Here is a 21674-nt window from a genome sequence, read left to right as displayed (position 1 = left end):
AGGCCTAAGAAGTATCTCTCTTGGAACAAATTCCTTATGAGTTTACAATGGCGAATATGCCAGTGGCACTCTATCTTGAGATGTTTTTAATATGGAATTCCCAATTTAGATTCTGGTCAATATGTACACCGACAGATTTCGTTTTGAGAAAACAAATCCAGCAATTTTGCAAGATTTATGGCATTAGTAAGGGTCGCACGGCCCCTTGCCACACGGAAGGGAATGGAATATGTGAACGTTTCAACAGAACTATGCACGACCGTCCACGCACTTCCCAAAAGGTAGAGCAAGTAGCTAGAATTTCTACCAGAGCTGGTGTTTGCGTATAAGACCGTATAACTATACACCGCACTCAACTACCGGTTATTCCTCGTACTACCTGCTTTTTGTTCTCGAGACAAACTTCCATTGGACCACCGTATCTGTTTTTACTAATCTCATTAACTTTCCATAAGTTTTAGGGTGTTTTTACAACTCTGCATTTTTACCAGTGGGTGTAACGACCATATTTGTTGAGCAGGTGATGACCCAAGACTCCTTATCACAATAAACCACTAAACAGTATGGAAATCAAATTGCACTGATCTCTGCAAACGAGCAAAATTAAACCGAAAGTCCGAGGTAACAGGGAGAAACAGTGTGGGTTTCTGTCTGGCCTACGGCTGATCCCCGCAGCAAAGTAATTGAGCGTGTTCGATAAAAGGTGTATTTGCGTTTCTTGGCTGATATATAATCGGTTTACGTAGGAAATTGCACAAAAGCGCTGATTACCAGGGACTGGATCAAGACAATACGTTTTATATGTACGTCCTCTCGTCCTCAGTCGATGATTTCATTCTCTGCGCTCCTCCATTTTCTAATATGTGCAAGCAGATATTTGGCACACACACCTTTCAATTAATAATATATGAAAAACGTTTATTCAACATTCAACTCTTTAAAGAGTACCCGTTCAAGTACACCTTACTTACAACGTTGATTAAGTTTGACAATTTAGACAAAATTCCTCCACGCTACGGAAGTTGACTGAATATTTATATGCTCTACTATTAAATTTGATCTTTCCGCGGGGAAAACCATGAAGCCCTTTCTAGACGGCAGAATTTTTTTTACATAATTTTCACGCCAGTCATCAAGGCCTCGGTTTCCACCTGTCCTTTCCAAGCAGAACGCCAAGAGACTAAACAAGAGTTAGTCTCCTTCGCAGCCGCTCGGGCCGGAGTCACGCAACATGGGGACGGGGAGCGTTGCGTGACTCCGGCCCGAGCGGTTGGGAAGGAGACTAAACAAGAGTGTACTTTAGATATTGAATGAAATTAAAGGGAGGGGTTTACATTTCAGCGCATGTGCATGAATGTAAATGCTTTTTTCTCTTTCTTATCAACTTTATGGCCTTAAACATACCAATCACATGCACTTCAGTAATCACATTCTATATTAGTCCGAGCACAATGACTGATGACCAAAATTCACAGAAAATGCTAGTAGATTGTACTCATATTGTCGATATTATTGAATTTAGCGTTGACCCGTAAGATCTATTCCACGGTTGATGGGTTTACGGTTATTTGCATACGAAATAACGCAATCATATGAAAAAATTACCACCCGGCTTACCTATTCCCTTCCGAATAGTTCATAAACAACGAATTAAATTAAACAGGCTTGGGTCATAGCGAGCAAAAACAGTATTTTGATTCATGGACATGCGCAGAACCGTGAACCCCTCCCTTTTTTTTTTCTAAAAAATAAATTAATTTTTGTGATCACCTAAACAGCACAGTGACCCTAGCGTATTCAACTATCCAGCCTTTCGCTAGCAGCCTCGAACAGTCTGACATTATGACTGAAAAATCCCTGCTAAAAGATGTTGCTGCTCGTGATTCACGAATGGGACGTCAACGCCCTTACATTTGCCGTCTTTTATAGGATACCCGTTGCTGCTTGTTTAACCCACGAACGTCCAACAAATAGATATGATAGCTTTAGTTAAGCGCGACTTCTGCGCGCACGTAAACTGATACTGTAACTGTGTTTATTCAAGTTCCTCAGGTTTCACACAGATACTGGGGCTTACCTCGGTGTAAGAACCTGACAGGTTTTCTTATAATATATCAAACACGAGGAAGAGTGTTTCCTCCGATTTCCAAACACCGAGAAGTAGGTTGGAAAAACGAGGCGCAGCCGAGTTTTTTTTAACCAACTTCGAGGTGTTTGGAAATAGGAGGAAACACTCTTTCGAGTGTTTGATATAGCTTCTCAAACTATTCATAATTCTTGGAGAAATTTGAAGCAAAAGTTCACAACATTTTATGATAATTAAGATCACATTTCTAAACCTCCTTCACGTTAGTGATTTGCTTTGTTTTGGCTTGATGAATTATTAATGAGTTTGAGAATGTGTTGTAGGTCATTGTTTTCCTTTCCTGTACTGTTTTGACGTTTTTGTTTAAGTCAGCTGTGAGTTTTAGAGGTTCTTACACCGAAGTAAAGCTAGAAACTGGGAAAGAAAAATCCATGACTTTTGATCCAATTTCACGACCTCAAAATGAGGTAAAAACAGCAAGTGAAACACCCACTAGCTGCACATTTGGATGCTTGACACAAAGTTTCCTAAATGTTTTTACTTTTCAACCATCGGCAATGAACAATTTTGAAAACATCTGAAATTCCATGACTTTTTCATGACCCAAACAAAATTTTCTAACTGAATTTACATGACTTTTCCAGGCCTGGAATCCAAATTTCAAATTCCAAGACTTTCCATGAACTTTGCACGACCGTGTGAACCTTGTTCCCGTATGTACAAACAGAATCCTTTGCCGCAGACATGATCTAACAGAACTAGCACACGAGGTCCGTAGCTTAATAATAAGGTGACTTAGTTTCTGCGGACTTTGCAAAATGCTTTGATTGCACGCAGTTGCAAGATAAGTTTGCTATTCCATCTTAATTGACTTCGAATGGTAACTGAGAACTCCCGTTCAACGGACATCAACTAATCGTGATTGCATAAGAACGTTTGCATCTGTTTCTGTCTTGGTGTAAGCTACTTTCATTACAGTAGTCCATCACACGGAAGAACAGCAGCTTCAAATTGACAACATTCTTGAAACTTAGAAGCGCAAGTGTGGTTTGTGCTTCGTCATGAATCTGCCAGAAAGAAAGAAAAAGAAAGAAAAAGCAAAATTAAGCCCAAAGTTGAAACAAATGATCTTTTTTTGGCAACATTAGCGCTCACGCGGTTTAGCAGTTGCTAGGTAAACTACAGATGCATTTTTCAAGGCAAGGGAAAACAGTTTGGCTATCCTCCTTCTCAAAGCTTTAAGCTGTGTCTGTTCTAAAGTTACACATACGTAAAATGTTATTAATAAATGGATAATGGGCCGGGTTGGTTTCTAAAGAAACCGTGGTGCTGCGTCGGTGGGGAGTAGAAACGAATGTCAACAGAGTTGATAACGAGTAACTTGATAAAGTTAAATTGGCCACCGTAAAGAGATCTGAGTGCTGATATTTCAAGCCTTAGCCTTTGGTCAGAGCGAATCAAGGAATTGTGGGTGGATTGTGTATGTGTTTATATAGCGAGCAATGGAGTTACGCTATTGCTGGGAGCATGGTAGCATGGAAAACAAGAATAAATTATTGGGGATTAAGAGTGTCGATTTGGAAGATGAATTTTTGTTCTTAGCTTTTGCGGGTTTCTGTGTTACCACGATGGAGAGAAATGCCACAGACCGCCACGCGTTTGTAAGAATGGTTAGACAGGTTAGGTTTGGTGAACTCTGTTGATAAAACCAACCATTCGTAAGACATTATTAGTTTTACACAATTACTTAAATTAAGCGAGAATAGTGATACGATGTGAAATCCTCTGTCTACTCACTTGTCTAAAATTTCCCAGAATCGCATGATTGAAGCTTTATCCAAATGTCTTTTATTTCGGCTGATCTGGATGCAAGAGATACAACAGTACATATCAATGAATTAGACCTTCCTCCTTCTTTTCATATGCGAAGTAAATGTAGTCCACTGACACATTCTTTTACTTTTCTGCTACATTTACTCTGCAATTACTCGATGTACGCCGGCTATCTATCTAATGACATAAAAATATCTAAAAAAAAGGACACATTCAGTGCATATGAATGATTTTCGCACCTTCTAAACTAAATGAAAGAGTTTTCAGTTCCCAATCGGAAAATAAAGTTGGAAATGGTGTGCTGGATACCAAAACCATTCATTCATACCTCTTTTATGTTATTTTATTTCTATTTACCTTATTTTATGTTACTATTTACTGAATATCCAGTAAAAGTATTTACACCAGTAAAGTTTAATGCCAGAAGACTGGAACACAAAATGGCCTTAAGCTACAGAAATATTATTTTGAACTTACGGTTAGAATTTGCACGTCCCATTTCTGTACATTAGGGTCCGTCTTCATTTCGTCGTACTTCAAATAAAAACCTTTGGCTGCAACACAACAAATACACAGTTTATTCAATATCAAGAGAATACTACATCTTACATCTGACCCTCTGCTTTCCAACAGTATTGTTTGTGAAGGTCACCTGGTTATGTAAGCTACTGTGTCTGATTTCTCACACTTAAAAAAAGTTTTTGATTAATTGATTGATTGATTGATTGACTGATTGATTGATTGACGGATGGATGGATGGATGGATGGATGGATGGATTGATTGGCCCAAATATTCTTCAATGATAAAAGAAACTGATTATGAGTAACTACACCGAAGGCTAGTGACACTCTAAACCATTTCAGTTTGAGGCTTCAAGCATTGAGTCTCGTTAACGATTGCGTCTTGCGACATTGAAGATTTAATGTACACTCACACTAAGAGTTACCTTTCTGCACTCTTCGCTTCGTTTTCTGCTGTTTTTGATAAAAATGCGTCCACCCTTAATAGCCTTCCTCAAACTACTAGTTTTAAAATTTGTTGAAGCGACATTGAAGATAAAATGTACAGCCACGCTAAATTACGTTTTGTGTACTCTTTCCTCATTTTTATGACTAAAATGTGTCGCTGAGACTGCTGTTTCAAAACTGTGCTGTGCTGTCAATAAATTTAACACGTTGCACCCTCCTAGAGTAATTTACTTACGAAATTTCAAGAAAAACGCCCGAAGTGAGTCTAGAAATCGTCCGAAAATTCCCGAACATTTCCGTCGTTAAAAAAGCTGATTGTTTGTAAGCATAAATAACATGCACTTACTTTTAGAGAAAATGTCAACTGGAGAGCTGTATGGCCATCCCTTGAACTGCCATGCAGGGCCTTGAACAAATACTGCTACAACTCGACTCCTGTGATCAGAAGAGTAAAGCTAACATGTCATACTCTCAGAAACCCATAAGGGTTGAAACATATAATTTCCATATCTATTCTTTTACAAAAACGAGCGAATGTTCGACCTCTTATGTACCATATTTGGAAAATGAATGAACTAATAAACCAATCAAATCGCTTTTTTTTTATTGTGACGCAGTTTCCGTGCGAAAGTTCGCGCTTTGTTTAAAATGGCGGGTTTTCCAAACATGGAAATTAGCGATTAGCACACACCAGTCATTTGGTTGGAGGCGTGCTGGGTTGTCAATCACTCTGTATGGTACAGTGACTGTAGTCGATGTTGCTCCCGGTGCAGCCTGGGCCTGGTGAATTTCTTTCCTCCTCTGTATAAGAACCTCGTTTTCACGTCTGGCTCCCTGGGCTTTCTTCTCCTCAGAACTAGTGAACCTTAATTGTAAACAAAACATGTACAAGTAAGTTTCCTTGCTATAGTTTCCATCGCAGAGACCAGGGGTTTTGTTAGAAGCTGGGACCCGGGAACCAATTTACTCTAAACCTGGTATCAAGGGGATTTTGACCTTTTATCGTTAAAATGGTGCGACGACACCTTCACTTAGTCACAAAATAATTCAAGAACATCAAGAAACAAGAAGCTGTTTTCAGCTTATACTCGGGCCATATTTGACTGTGTGGTGCGTAAAGCCTACAATCTTTTAACAGTGATAACCTCCAGCATTGCCAATTCCTCCAAATAGATAGCCTGCGAACAAGCTCTCTTGGGGGTGGATCCTCTTTCCCCCTCCCCCCACCCCCCATCCCCAAGAGAGCTTGCTCGCAGGCTACCAAATAGATAGATACAGAGATATAGTGAGGCAATAAGTAACCACCAGATAGAATTGTATTTCTTGCAGTTAGAATGAAATACAAGGGAAAACGACATTTGTCATACGAATGCTTTTTATAATCCCCGGGCTTTAATCCTTACGTTTTCACCTTTCGTTTAGAGACAGAAACCATTTGTACGGTCCCTGAGATGTATGTGACGCCGGGTCAACGACGGATCGTAATTTTCGGTATGACAACAAATTTGAACAATTCGTTTAGGTTTTTGCTGATAAAAAAAAAAACAAAAACAAAAAAACAAAAAAACGTTTTGGAGTTCTTGATAGAACGCCAGGTTTCCGTGATACTTCCCCTTTAAAGCCAGTCTTAACAAACAAATTAATGAGTGGTGCCTATTAATTCACCATTAAGAACCCTCCCATCACAAAAATTGATATAAAAAAGCCTGGAAGACATGCTGGTTTAGGCACACCCACATAGCACATTCAACGCTCAATTAACAAGCCCTTGGGCTGTAAACGGATTGTTATTACAGACAACATGACTTACTTGAAATCTTGCAGAAGGTCCTGAGCATTGTAGAGTGTTATAAGAGATGTCGCACCAGCAGGAATTATTATGATAGGCGTTCGAGATTCTGGAGACAAGGAACAATATCAAGAACTGTTAACAAGAGTACGTTCCCTTTCTCTCCATTTACAGCAGCTATATTTTTCCCACTAGTTAACTAGTGAATGGAAATACCAAATCAAAACTTGGAAATTATTACCAGTCCTGTTTGTTGTTTGTAACCTACTCCTTGTTACCACCAATCTACATCATGCGTGACCAGTATTTTGAAATTTGAACAGAATTTGAAAATTACATGTCAGTTTTGAACATCGCCAGTGAGATTTCAGGGTTCCCGCACAGATTTCCCTAGTTTATTGACAGCATTGAAAGCTATGAATTTTAATTTACATTTCAGCATTAAGTATTTCAATCAAAAATAACAATTGCTTCCTGTGCATTTTATTTTTTTCAGTTAATGCGTCTTTTTCGAAAAGATTTCCAGAGAAAACTTCAAGATTCCTTTCAAACGCTGGACATAATTACGAAGAGGAATTCAAATGTTCATTTCATTTTCGGTAATACTGGTCATGTGTGACATAGAATGACTGTAATTCACCAGTGTTTTATGTTTTTTGCTAATCAAGTAGCCACTGGTGAAAGAACAAAACCAGCTGGAACAATAACCAAAAACGAGTTTGTTTGTAGCTAGTTAAAGCTATTGTTTACTGGATATAAATATACATGTAGGTTACGTCCTTAGTTTTGTTGATGACTTCTTACCTCGCTTCGCGGGCTTTTGAGGAACTGAAACCAAAATCAATGAAATAAAATAAGACACATTTGTTTACTGGTCATTTAAATAGAGTGGACAATTTCAGTGTCAAAATTGCAAAAATCCCTTCACTTATCAATTGCTGTGCCAAAGACATTGACACAGGATTCACACAGAAACTGGCAAAGAAAATTCCATGACTTTTTCACAACCTCAAAATTGACCACTGAAGTGAACCGCTACAAGAAGACTGGTGAAAACAATGAGTGAAATGCCTCACTGGCTGAATGTTTTGATGCTTGACACAAAGTTTCCTAAATTTCTTTACTTTTCAACTACCAGCTAAAAACAATTTTGGGAAAAATCTGAAAAATCATGACTTTTCCATGATCCAAACGAGTTATCTACATATGTAATTTTAATGACTTTTCCAAGGGCTGGAATACAAATTTCAAATTCCATGACTCTCCATGACCTTTTCATGACTGTGTGAACCCTGCAACATCACTCATAAGACAATTCAATTGACAAAAATTGGAAAAAAGATACACAAGTTATGTGCACTGACTTCAGCTACACATATGAAATATCTTATTATCCACTCCCCTCAGGGCTTTTCAGCATTTACAACTCTTTGGGGCTTTGCCAGACTGCTTGTGGCACAGTTTACAATAAATGAAGTAATGAGTTACATGTATGAATGCCGATCCAAGAGAGAACAAAATTTGGCCAAAATTTTAAGAAATTATGTTGAGTAATCAGTATCTCTTAAAATCCAACTTACATGTAGATTTTAGCCTTTGGTTACAAGAGAAAAAAAGCTAAGTTATGGTTATAAAATTATAACTTCAACTGTGTCCTGTCCAGTACTCACCAGGTCTTGGAGCCCTGCTGGGCTGTGTATGAGGAGAGGGACTGGGTAACGCTTTCCTGGTAGGTTTCTGGACTCCTTCCTGCAAATACAAGGTATTGGAATAAAGGTTCTGTTAATGCTTATTTAGCTGGGACAACTTGGTTGCATGAAACATGCTGTAGAGAATCCTACAAATACGAACTGCTTCATGTGCATCAAATATACAACTTGCAAATGATTGCTACAAACAACACTTGAGTCAAATACCATGGGATTTTGAAATGTTTTTAAACTGTGAAGATGATCATTGTAGGCACAGGCAATGTTGAATGACGATTTCATGCAAATAACCCACAGCATTCAAACATAACATTTACATTGTACAAAAGTCAGGGAAACAATGGCAGTGCACTTATTTATACAAAGAAAAGGTTCTGAGATTTATGATTGTGCACTCATATAGCACACTACCTATGGAAGAATAATGAAATGGGCTTTACAACACCTTGCAGCCTGGACTTTACCAGACTTCTTGTGAGTGCAAATTGCTGCCCTTCAGTTGATGATCATTGATTTTCATTATGGTCCACAATCTTTCTCAGAAACAATAATATTATCAATAACTTAGCACTTTTGAGGGCTCTCCATGAACTCATATAATTTTATTTTCAAGGACCATAAAATGATTAGCCCAAAAAATAAACAGAATTATATGCAAATTATTGCATTTCAGTGAATGGGCCGTACAAGCTAGTTCCACTTAAATGTACTTCAGAATGCTTTAAATACAATCATTATTTTAAAAATGTTTTCACTTGTTTTATTCCATTACTATCACTAAACTAAGAAGCTACTAAATCCTCAGTGTGTTATTGGGAAATCTCTAAATTATTTAAAAAAGAAACTGTTGCTTTTTAAAGTAGTTATCTTCAACAAATTTTTACAAAAATATAATATTATAATACTGGTAAAAGGTTTCAAACTTCACCTTCACAGATTCCAAACTAAGACCATGGTATGTTCCCATTGTGTCAATTTTGAAGCCCTCAGTTTCTGTGGGTGATTTTCAACAAATTAGCAGTTTATCCACAAACCATATAATACAACTTGAATATCACGTGCAGTAAGGACAAAATAAGGATTTGCTCCATATAATTATGAACACAACAGAGATCAACTCCTTTTGTCCTAACACACTGATCATACCATCTGATCAGTCCATCATTTAATTTTGGAAGTGTAGGACACTTTGTTGTGCATTACAATCTTTTGGGCAGAGACACTGCAGTGAAATTAGCAGCTGTGCGCAATGTTATGCCATTTATCTGGTCCTCTTCTTGTACAGATGTAACTTCCACCACTGGGAATAATAATATTTTACATAGAAAGTATTTTCAGATAGGTGCATGCATTCATGGTCTGTAGAGCAAAGTTTTACCATCAGTTTGCTGGCTAGCAAAACAGTAATTCATGACTGTTAATTACCAGTGAACCAAAAACAAAGACCAAAAGCTGGAAAGATAAACTCACTCGAAAAGCTGCTAGTTTAGGTGACAATAAAATGGATTTACCAACTGTTCCATGAGTAGAAAAATCACAGGCAAAACAAATTCACTAATATATCTAATTCATGAATTCCAAATTACAGTCTATTGGAAAATTTGACAACACCAAATAATCAATTTTTTTTCACTAAATATGTGTGGGTGACTGGGAAAAATGTGAACGAAGAGACAACTCCCCTCAAGGGAATTAATTATTGTAAGTTCCTGCACAATAATTATCAATTACCTTCCTTTCCTCTAAATCTCTCTTGATCGTATCTGTTGTATGGTACAGGTGTTGTCGGTTTTTTCTTTATTTCCTGTTTGAAAATTAAAAGAATGAACATTTTAAGCGGATGGCAAGCTTGGAGCATGTCACTGAGCCAAGAAGCAAAATTGTCAACAACATGCTCCTTTTTAATTTAAATTTTTAATTTAGTTTAAATGCATTCACAAGGTTGGATCAATTCTGACTTACAGGGGTACTGGAGAAAGGATCCTGGTTCTGTAGGTGCTTGACCTTTCCTTCCTCTTGTGCTTTCACTGACTGAAGAATGGCTAACACATTCTTCAGAAATTGCTGAAAAGGAACAAACAAACAGAGGGACTAATAAAACTGAATTCAGGAAAACAACTTCACAAATCTACAGAATCAGCTAGCTTCTGATCACAAAAGTACAAAAACAAAAAACAAAAACTCATTGCATGTCAGAGTGCATTTTCAAAAATGACATCACCAACTGAATTACTTCATATCACTAAGTACTGTAAGTGTAACACAAATAACAAATAACTAAATCCTGACCTGGGATTTACAACAAGGTTCTGGACAGAAAGATACATGTACACCCATTTTATGAAAACAATTACTGTACACTGTATGTTAAAATTTACCTAGTACATGTATTAACTGTTTTAACCAGACATTCTCTTGGACATCCAATTTTTAAACTCTAGTTAAACACCTGGGTCCAGTTGTTCAAAGGCCGGATAACTTTATCCAGTGGATAAGTCACTATCCTTCAGTTTCAATCTGTGCAAAGATTTCATTATTTCCTCTTGTACAAGCGAATATGCACACTCTAACCACAGTTAAGTTTGCGAGTGTACGAAAACCTTGGACAACATTTAACGTGAAGTATATTTTAGACCCTGAATAGTGCCTTATCCAGCGGATAAACTTATCCGGCCTTTGAACAACTGGGGCCTGAATTACAAACCTTGCCAGAACTTTGCAGAACAGAGGTCCGTGTTCGCAAAGGTCGTTCACGACTGACTATGTCTCTTGTTACATCAACCTCTGCATCCACAAAAAATCTTTGTTCCTACAAATTGTAGTAGAAACATATTTGTAACAATCTTGCATTTAAGGAAATAAATGCCCACTGTGCCATTACAAACTTAATGCCTTAGCAGGGGTGGGGCTGGGAAAGGGGAGTAAATATATTAATTGAATATTCCCAAAAAGCAACTAAAAGTAAGAGTATTTTTTAATATGTAATTACTGGTATTGTTACAAATCCTGCATCATACATAAGGGGCCATGATGTAGCATAAGCCTCTGGGTTTAATGGTAATTGACCTAGCCAACTTTTATGTTTTATAATTACTAAAACAGGCAGGGCCACTTAAATAAAAGAAGGCATTTATTTGTAACAAACAAAGTTCGCACATGTGGTATTTTTGCAACTCAGAAGCTCTGAGTAGGTGGAATTCAACTTTTAAACTGTCTTCTCTTCTCTCTCCCCTTTCAGGGTTCTATTAAGTTTCAGAGTAGAAGGCTAGAGGCGGACAGCTTAGTGAACAAGCCACATAAGTCTTTTCACTGAAAAGTAGGGAGCTCAAAGTTTGAAGTAGCTGTTTTTTTAGCCGCCTGCCAGTACTTAATGGGATCCCTGCCTCTCCTGTTTATTTTTGTCCATACCAGAACACCAGCTTCCAAGTCATCGTCAACTTTAATAGTGGTTCTTTTCTTTGCAAGACGCTTGGCCTTGATGGCTGCAATCTTCTCAACTGACATAGCATCACTCAAAGACCTACCAAAAAAAAAAAAGACATTGAATATGAAGACCATGCATTCCCTTTGTATTAGTGTATGACAGGCTTCTGTTCACCCACACAGGTGGGCTAATCAAACCATTTTAATGCTGAAAATTCTTATGAAATGCTGACTGTGTCCAGTGGCCTGTGAGATAAGCGTCTATCGCTCACAGAACACTGGAAATATTTTATACAGCACTCCTTTTTTATTCACTCAGGACTACTCTGTACATTAATTTAATTTTTCAATTCCACTTTGACTTCATTTCACATTCTGGAGGAACTTGAACCTAACTGGTTTAAACACAAGTAATAAATTATGCTCAGCATTTCCCATTACATACAGTGCAGGCCAGAATTAAGCAAACCAAAACATGTACGCGTAAAACGCATCTGCTGCGGATGCATTTACGCATCTAAAAATCTGCAGATGCGCATCTAGTCAGACTCATTAGTATGTATGAGCTAGCTCATTGTTTTCCTTTTATTCTAAGTGCTATATTTTCAGATTCAGCTGCACCTGTATTACTTACGGTAACTCTCACAAATGATCCTTCCACTAAGTACATGGCCAGGTACAAAAACCTTCTAGCCTAATTTTGTCATGGTCGCCTTATGAATTTGGTTTATTGAATTGTTGATCTCCTGAGCTTCAGATCTGTGGATTGATCTGTCACTGTTTGCTTTTTTTTCTTTCCTTTTTTGAGGGAGGGGATGAGGGGGGGGGGGGGGGGGGTTCAGTTTGTTACCTTAAAAACTCAGAGAGAATATTAATTTTTTTTTCACACGAATAAGGTGAGCAACATGCATGACTCACACATGCTGGCCATCTGAATACAGTAGCCGAGTTGCGATTGGTTGAGAGATAGTGACATCACAGAACACGTTAGTGAACTAGGGTTCACAGATGTTCTTTCAAGGTGGTTGAAACCAAAGCCAGTAAAGGCATCTCCTTTCGCAGGAAATTACTGGAGTGGATGACTACATCACAAAAATCAGATTGAAGTTAATTTTATTTCATATTTCTTTGGTTTGCCTCTTACCTGATCTGTTCAGTGGTGACAGTGCCCTCCTTGTGTCCTTCAAGTCGAGCTTCCAACCTTTTCTATAGATTTGTGAGGAAAAAGAGATTGAGCAAAGAACCTCAGTGGACGAAAAAAGCCAACAACATGCGTGCAAATGTACGAAAAAATGTACACAATTATGTACATTAAGTGTTGTGTATTTTTAGGCCAGGATCAAACTTCTAAAGCACACATACCATTATAATATTATTACGGTATGTGTGCTATTTAAAAAAGTATGACGTAACTGGTATGCTCACATGGTGTCCGAATACTGTGCCTGGGATACTAAAACACTGTCAACCTTATAAAGGTCTTAATATTTAAGTAATAGGCTGCATTTTCTATGGGTTTACTCATGGAATAAACCCATGCGGGATGTTGGGAGAATATACAAGAAAAGCTTGTAAATCATGAGCAGGAAGTGGGTGATTTGATAAGCTTTGAAGTGTTTTCCACCGGTAAACCCATAGAAAATGCAGACCATTGCTCTTATAAAATAACAATAAACAAATAAGCCAGTTTTTGTTGGTTTATCAGTACGATAAACCATAGGTTTTTGGCCAATCAGAACATGTGGAGTATCTCAGTTATTTTATAAAACTGCATACCTTATCCAATCGCAACTGTTCAGTCTGCAAAACAAAATATACAGCAAAATAATGTTAGCATGCACACCTAAAGCCTCTTTCCTTACTGTAACCTCTTCATAAAGAGTTGCAGTTTATTGGCATTAATATTATCGCATATCACACAAGATTAATGGTACTGTTTTAAGTTAACAAGGTCATGGGCATACAATACAAAAACATAGTACAAAACACTTTTAACAAGTCATGTATAGCCTGTTAATCTAGTCTAGTTTTAAGATAAGGACAGTGTTCCTTTAAGGCTATAAGCTCCTATTGCATTAAAGGCTAGATCAACTCTTCTCTATAACAGTTGTACTGTTGTAGTTGTAGTAGTTTTCAGTGTCTGCATCCATGAATTCTTGCATCATACAATAAGGTGTAAGTTCGGCATGAATGGTGAGGATTCAGCTTAGCTTCATAACCTTATACAATTACAATTTATAAAAATATATATCACAACACAACAAGTATCACTGGCCTCAACTCTTGGCTTCTTGAACTCTCCACCAACTGAGTCATCTCCAGCTCTTTTAGCTGCCATTGAACAAAAGTAGTTCAAGTTAAACCAGTAACCATGTAAGCACTGAAAATATGGATTATCAAAGATAGCAAATCAGCAACAACTTGTTTGAACTTGGTTGTCATTTTTTAGGGGTTGCTGGTGTACTTTAAAGTAAAATATGAAACTAATTTGGAATTTCCCAGAGGGGTTGGGGACTTTGAAAAAAATCCCTTATGCAGAGGAGGTATGGACATTTTTTTGGAACCATACAATAACTTATTATTATATATACATGTAAGTTAAGAAAGCAGGGTCTTGGAACAAAGTACTGACAACTTGAGTTCTTCTGACTGAACAAATCGGCGTTACCTTGTGCTTGGGCAACAGCTGAGCGCTGGTTTGGCATCTCCAGTGGGCCACTCTTATCGATGCTACTTGAAGTATCTATTGAAAATTATGACAGATGAACCTGTAAACTTGTAGTCTACAGATTAGATCTTACAAAGGCATCTCAGAAATAAAATTAATACAAATTTCTGAACAGTTTTAACTTGACTCTAAAAAACTGACTGCAACTGTTACAACACCAAGTGTAATAACCAAATCTTATTAAGCCCAAGATAATTAATTACTACATATTATTAAAATCTTTCATCACCTTGGTACAAGTTTTCAGGCTCAAATCAGGGGGGAAAACTGGCCCAAGAATTATTTGTAAAATGCATACAAAATGCTCAAAATTGCAGCTGGAACTTTATTACAAGCCAAATTGAAATTTTAGCGAGCTTTGATGAGTTAACCTGTTTCTCTTGAGTTTTGGCTGGTAATGACAGCATTGATTTAGTTTAATTTAATTTCACTTCATGTATAACTAACATTTTATATGTAAAAAGAATAATCTTGAAACTTCATGTACATTACTTGTGTCTGTTGATAGTGATTCGCCACATGCTATTGATTTGAATTATTTTACAAGAGGAATTAGAGAACTACCCGAGATGATTAAAATCTGCCGAGATCACCAAACCACCTACATGTGCACTAGTTAACATGTCAAGCTCTATTTCAACTAAAATCTTCTTTGGTTAGGTAATGTTTAAAACACGAGCATTGTTTTATTGGGATTTAAAACCATGAGGCGCAGCCGAGTGGTTTTAGACCCAACGAAACACTTGCTGCGAGTCTTTTGAATGGCTTCAAAAACATTCCTGGAAAAGTGTGTGTCAAGAGAGTTCATAACAATGATGCTTTTGTGATCATTGGAAATTAGCATACGAGAAAAACATTAAACACCACATACTAATAAGGAGGAGGTTTTATCGGGTTTTAAAACCACTGCACATGATATTTTATCAACCATTTGATAGGTCAATGGACTTATGAATTATTAATGAGTTTTTGAAAGATATTTCATGCATTAAACATCATCTGAAGAATTCACCTGTCTCGCCATTCAGATAACTGAGCAATCCCTGAAACAAAGAAATACACAAAAACATTAATTTTGAATTTATACAGTGTACATCCTAATTTCATCAAAAAAATTTCAGAGACACCTTATGACTATTAACTAATGTCTTTATAATTAATAAAATGTTTACAGGGCTGTTTAATTAAATAACATAGATAATTGAAATTATCTGCAATGTACTAGACCTGAGCTAAACATTTTACATTGTATTTCTAAACAAATAGATGAAGCGGTAAGTTTCTAATATTATTAAAGAAACTGTGGTGCTGAGTTGTAGTGAGGGAGGAAACGAATATTTGTTTTTTTCAACTGAGTAGGTAATTTGGTAAGGTACACATCACTTTACAAACTCATCGCTATTACATGTAATTTAATGAAATCTTTGAAGGGACTGAAAACACGATTTTTGTAAAATAAATCATCTCTTACATTTTTTTACCTTTGAACTGAACGAAGACAAAATTGTTTTGAATCACATAAGCTCTTACAATGCGAACCTTTTTTTTTTTTAATTTATATAATATTTATTGAAATTTAATTATTTACAGAGCAGTTACAATTTCATTGACAATATTATATATAGGTTAAAATAATAACAATTGATACATTTTGCACAGTTACCCCATTTCTATTTTTAAGCAAATCAAATAATTCAAATAATAATAATAATTCACCTAATTTAACTAAATAAACCAATTAAACCAATTAAACCGAGCAACATCAGATAAAAAAAAAAAGAATACTAGATTAGGCGAATCAGCTTTAAAGACTTTTCACGTAGTTATCAATTTCTTCTCATTTGAAAATCCATTTCTTTTCATAAAACTTTTTCTTACTTATTTTTCTTTCAATATTATATTTGATAGCTATCGTGTTCTGAAAACCTTGTATTTTAGGATGTATTTGTGTTCTTCTACAGTCCCACAAAAACAGTTTTCCAATGATAATAAAGTAATTAAGCAGCATATGTGAAGGGCATGGTGTTGAAAGTATTCCGAATAAGACATTTTCCAAAGTCAGGTGAACCACCTGATTTGACAAGCGGTGCCAATACAATTCAAACTCGTTCCAAAACTGCCTAGCATAAGTGCATTGATAAAGTAGGTGATATAGTGTTTCTCGCTCAGTTTCGCAGAAAGTGCATAATTCGTCAACTCTAAAACCAATTTTGCATAATTTTGCGTTTGTGTAGAGTATATTATTGAGAATTTTATACTGAAAGGCCTTAACGTACGATTCGAGTGCAACAGCGTGAGGCAAAATGAAAGATTCTTTCAATAAATCATCTGATATATTAAAATCGCCTTTCCACTTATGAACAATATTAGGTGGCCGTGATTTCTTCGCAACAAATAACGAATAGTAATCTTTTGATTTCTTCTTTTTCACATCAAAAATGCTGTTATTTATTTGAAGCGAAGAAGGCGTTAGTGGGTGGATTTGATCACGCGTATTTTTTAAGAAATCAGGTACTGAGTGTCGAAGGCCCGCCCACTGTAGAATGCTAATTTTTCCAATTTTACAATGCGAACATACATGTCGATGGAATCATCCACTGTTGGCACGCATTTCAAAAATGGCACGGATAAACGCATCACAAGACAAGTGCGCGAGAAACTCGGTTGTTTTCTTTTCACAAGAAACTTGGTAATATTCCAAAATTTCCCCTTCAGTGATTCTCGCGAGACGAGAGTCGCGTCTCTCGAGACGAGAATCTTGTCTCGCAAGAAAAGAGACGAGACTGGTAACTTACTTTTGAGCGGTACTGTAAATAGATCTAAGCTAACATTTTGAGCACTACATTGTAGCTTTTCATCAGAGCCAAACATTTACAGTGTAATTAGGGATACAGTATTATTATAAGGTAAAATTCCAAATCCTACAAAACAACCAAGATTACATACCTTTCTGTCTGGTAATCTCACAACAGGAATCTTTGTACCCTGATAACAGATTATGGAAAATGAAATAATGATCAGAGAACTTCTTCTCATAATATCAATCTTTCTTAATCACTTAAGGACGGTGCCTACTAATTTCGAAGTATTTTTGCGCGGTTTATGACTATGCGGGAAAAGCAGATCTTAGGAAGGCCTATTGGGATCCAAAACGAAAATTGGGGGTAGCCACGCATTTTTCAGAGATAATTAAGCAATAATATCTCTAAAAAGCCCTAAAAGATGAAGCAATGTATGGGAGTTTTTCCTAAATTGAAGCTTAATTATCTCTGAAAAATGCATGGTTACCCCCAATTTTCTTTCGAGACACCAAAAGCGTTTGCTAAGTTCTGCTTTCTCCGCATAATTTTAAACCGCGCAAAAATATTCCTGTATTTGCAGGCACCATCCATAGGAAAACCGAGTATCTCGAGATGCGCAGAACGTATGCGCAGTAACAATAGTAGGCACCGTCCTTAAATTTGATGCTTATTATGATTCTTTGATCATTATGGCTTTTGTTACTAGTTTTAGGGGAACTGCACTATATATGGAAAAGAGCCTGTATGAATGCATGCCAATAATGGTGAATTTAATACTTGAGCAAAATGATGAGTGAAAACGGCGCGTCAACAAACACAACTGAAGGTTTATGGGTGTTTGGAAGTACGATTTTACATGAATGTGCAGCTGTTGTAACATTCAAATGTGCAGACTATATTTGGTGTATTATTCCTGTTATGAAGACATTTTTGAACAACTTGTTTTTACATAATCTTTCTTGTATACTTTTTAAACAGGTCAACTGCTTTCTTTCACATTTTGGGACTGCTTTGGAACAAACTTAGGTTCATTGACTGTAGCCTGTACTGGTTTATCTAAAGTGTAAAGCGGTCATTAAGATTAGACTTGCAATTCAAGAAACAGGGATTCTGAGGTGCAGATGAAGGTATTTTAGTATTGTTGAAAACAACATCAAACTGAAAGTGCAGCACACCTCTGCGAGAACAGATCTTTTAATTGAAATGATCAGCATGAAACGCGACAAATTACAATAAACTACAGCTACAAATTAGCCATAAACAGCCAGTTGGCCACACCGTGTGACAACGATAAATAAGAACAGCAACAGTACCACTTCTTTCCCAAATTTCACCCGGAAAAGCTGACAAAAATTTGTAACGTAATGGCAGTTTAAGTCTTAAATAAGTGCATTAGAGCTAAGTTAAATCACGTGGCGAATTTAGCTGGCATGACCCATTTATCAAATTGAATCACGGGCGAACAAAGTTGTATGATAAATTAAAGTTTAGTTAAGCTTAAGCTTATATTAAGTAAGACTAATTATCTAAACCTTACCGCTGCACGCTGAACGTAAATTGGATGAGACAAATGCACATTCTTTAAAAGAAACAACAACGACTCCAAAGTATAGTACTCCTTCGGCTGCGATCTAAAAAATTAAATAAACATCAGTTTAAACACAAACAATGTTAAACGTATTCCGCGTAAAGTGACAATTCTGACGAAAGGACACTTTGCTTCCCGAGCAAGTACCACGACATTCTACTCACTTGAAAATGACATAATTCGTCTTTGCTATCCTCGGAAATGAAAACTCGTCAAATATAATTTCATCTGCCCTTTCTATAATCTCCTTCTTGTTGATGTTGTATTGGCGAAGAAGCGACAATGGATCCGCCATGATTGTCGCTTTTCGAACGAGCCAAACTGTGGAGTGAGTGGCTACTAAGCTTGAAATTCCTTCCCGGTGGGGAAAGGGAATGGGAGAGTTATGGGGAGGGGCTGCACTCAACTCCCCTCTCAGAACTCTCTCTCTTTCTGAGGACTCTGACGCGGGACTACTAAAATTGTGGGTGCTTTCCAGTTGCCTGAACTGGCCAGCCAAAACCCATGAAAACCGGTCAGTGGGTTAAAAGAATGGGTCCTTTTTTAAGGTATTGTTCCATTAAATTTTCAGAGTTGAACAATCCGAAAATAGTAACATTATTTCGACGAAATTCAAAGGACTAGCATATCAGAAGTGAGCCTTCAAATTTGCGCATTCCCTCTGCAACATGTCTGGTCTGACCAGCCAGTTTAGAAAAATGGAAAGCGCGCTGTGTCCGATAACCAAACCAGCTAAATCATTTTTCAGCCTATTTATAACCATAGGCTTGTATATGGCGAACAGGTATACTTTTTCAGTTACATGATCCAAACTCCCAAGTCACATAGACCTTCAACCCCTACCTACCCATGTTTAGTGAATAAGTGGCAGAGGACCGCAAACGAGAATGCTGCTGGTATACACAGGATCTATGAAAGATCTAATCAGCCACAGGTAAACAAACAAGTAAAGTAAACAGGCTGATACTGCGTAGAAAGCTTAACACAACAGCGACATGATAGAGACCACTGAACCGAGAGTCAAAAATACAATTGCCGTAAACAGAAAAGGGGGTCAGAAAATATCAGGAATGGAATCTTAAAATCTGCGCGAGTTATTGAGGACCCGGAAGTGTCATAAGCTCCAAAAGGCGTGAAGTTCCCACTGATCTTTTCCCGGCAAACAGGTGCATCCGGAAGTTTCTTTTGGTTTAACATAGTTTTTATCGGTTTATTGAGGGTCAAATAAGCAGTACACATGAGTTGAATATTTTAAGTCGAAATCATGATAAATCGAGGTGATCTTTTATTGAGTAGCACTCACTTCAAATTAGATATAGCACGAAGCGATCTAACTTTTCTGTGGGGCGATCAGATTTTAACAAAGTTTGGCCAAAACTTTGCACCAAAGCCGTGTCAGGCTTTTGGACCAACCGTTAATTTTTTGGACAATCTTCGCTGATTCGTTCGGATTGATTAACTGCATCAGCCGTTAAAATTATTTTCCGATCAGCAGTCACCTACGCTATAATATAGAAGTTACAGAATGTGAGTAAAGTCATTGCGTTATTATGTTCCTTTCCCGGTATTTTTCGTTAAACATTGAAAAACTGTAGAGCTGATACCGTTCTACTGAAAAAAGAAAACTGAAGATTAAAGAAACCCCGTCAGTAACTGTACGCATCAACAAATGATAAAATCAAACATTTCTCAAACAATCAAATTCAAACACTACCTAATTATTTTATTGTTGAAATACAGCAAAAGGGGCAATTAAATGCGCGAAAACTAGGTGTCTTCAGCTGCTATGAGCCGGAAGGCGAAAAGAATATGACATTAGGTAAGGTTTCTTTGTTCGTGCAAAAGTTGAAAAACCTAAGATATCTGAAAGACTGAATTCCAAAACAGCAATTCAAATCGCTAGCCTGAAATTAACCAAGTTTTACTAAGATCCTGTCGAAACAGATTTTAGTTTAAGGTTAAACTGAAGAGTAAAAATTCAACTGAAAATGATTGAGTTGAACTTAGAACTTAGTTGTGTTAAAGTGTGCTAGTGAATTGAAGTTGGATTTTAATCTGAGGTTCGCTAAGCTAATTCAGTGTTATGCGAAGTTCAGCCCGCAAGGTGTGAGCGAGCACGAGCTGCCGGGCCTAAAACTGAAACAAAAGTTCATCAAAGATCAGCTATATCATTTTCCAATTTTACAGCTGAAAACACCTATCAATCAATCTTCAATCAATCTTTTTATTTGTACTCACTCTTGCTCAAAAGTAAAATTACAAAAAAGAAAATATTAAAAGTAATAATTAGCTGAGATTACTGGCTGCCTGGAATAACCATCTAGACGGGGCTAGCGGAGCCAGGCAGCCAGTTGACATCAGTATTAAATAGAAATAAAATACGGGTCAGCAAGAAAGCTGAAGCACAAATGCACACAAAAATAGAAAAGGAGGAGAGGAAAACGCTAATTCGGCTACGCTATGAGGGAAGTCTAGAATAGTTAAATTTAAATATGAATACAAAACAGTAAAGTAAGTAATTCTAAAGGAAGTAATAAGATTTTTTTAAAGATACGTTTCTAGAGGTATTGTTTTCCCTAAAAAACTGAAAAGTGAAATTACGGTTTCTACGATGAAAAAAAAATGTAATTCCAGAAAGGGAATAAATATTTAATTAGGCTTGCAGCGAGGAGTGAAAATAATAGGATAAAACTTGTTTTTTTTTTTTTTTTTAATGGAAGACGTCTAAGGGGCGGCTACCTAGTTCAA

At 36.9% G+C, this 21674-nt stretch overlaps 1 protein-coding gene across 3 annotated transcripts; it reads right to left on the bottom strand.

Moving 5' to 3' along the window:
• Positions 1–905: 905 nt before the first annotated feature.
• On the bottom strand, positions 906–19277 carry LOC146486953 (parafibromin-like). 3 transcript variants are annotated; one of them, XR_014858258.1, is made up of 22 exons: positions 19091–19277; positions 18876–18969; positions 17484–17522; positions 15550–15580; positions 14478–14552; positions 14085–14140; positions 13586–13609; positions 12954–13015; positions 11795–11906; positions 11091–11195; positions 10349–10450; positions 10118–10190; positions 9315–9379; positions 8348–8426; positions 7482–7505; positions 6699–6786; positions 5580–5753; positions 5235–5323; positions 4397–4473; positions 3884–3948; positions 1299–3153; positions 906–1196 (listed from the first exon to the last, which is right to left on the bottom strand). XR_014858258.1 is itself a non-coding variant. In XM_085090863.1 (21 exons), exons 1-21 carry the CDS (start codon positions 19219–19221, stop codon positions 3117–3119), a joined length of 1602 nt encoding a protein of 533 aa, XP_084946989.1. In that variant the 5' UTR covers positions 19222–19277; the 3' UTR covers positions 906–3116. The 3 variants fall into 3 exon arrangements, 1 of the variants encoding a protein (XP_084946989.1); XR_014858259.1 differs by having other exon boundaries at positions 906–1801; positions 1889–3153; XM_085090863.1 differs by having other exon boundaries at positions 906–3153.
• Between the last annotated feature and the right edge of the window lie 2397 nt (positions 19278–21674).

Source organism: Pavona decussata, unplaced genomic scaffold, assembly GCF_977016875.1.
Source record: "Pavona decussata unplaced genomic scaffold, jaPavDecu1.1 SCAFFOLD_19, whole genome shotgun sequence".
Lineage (NCBI taxonomy): Eukaryota > Metazoa > Cnidaria > Anthozoa > Scleractinia > Agariciidae > Pavona > Pavona decussata.
Note: the sequence above shows the minus strand (reverse complement) of the source record. Positions and strands in the feature narration are given on the sequence as shown.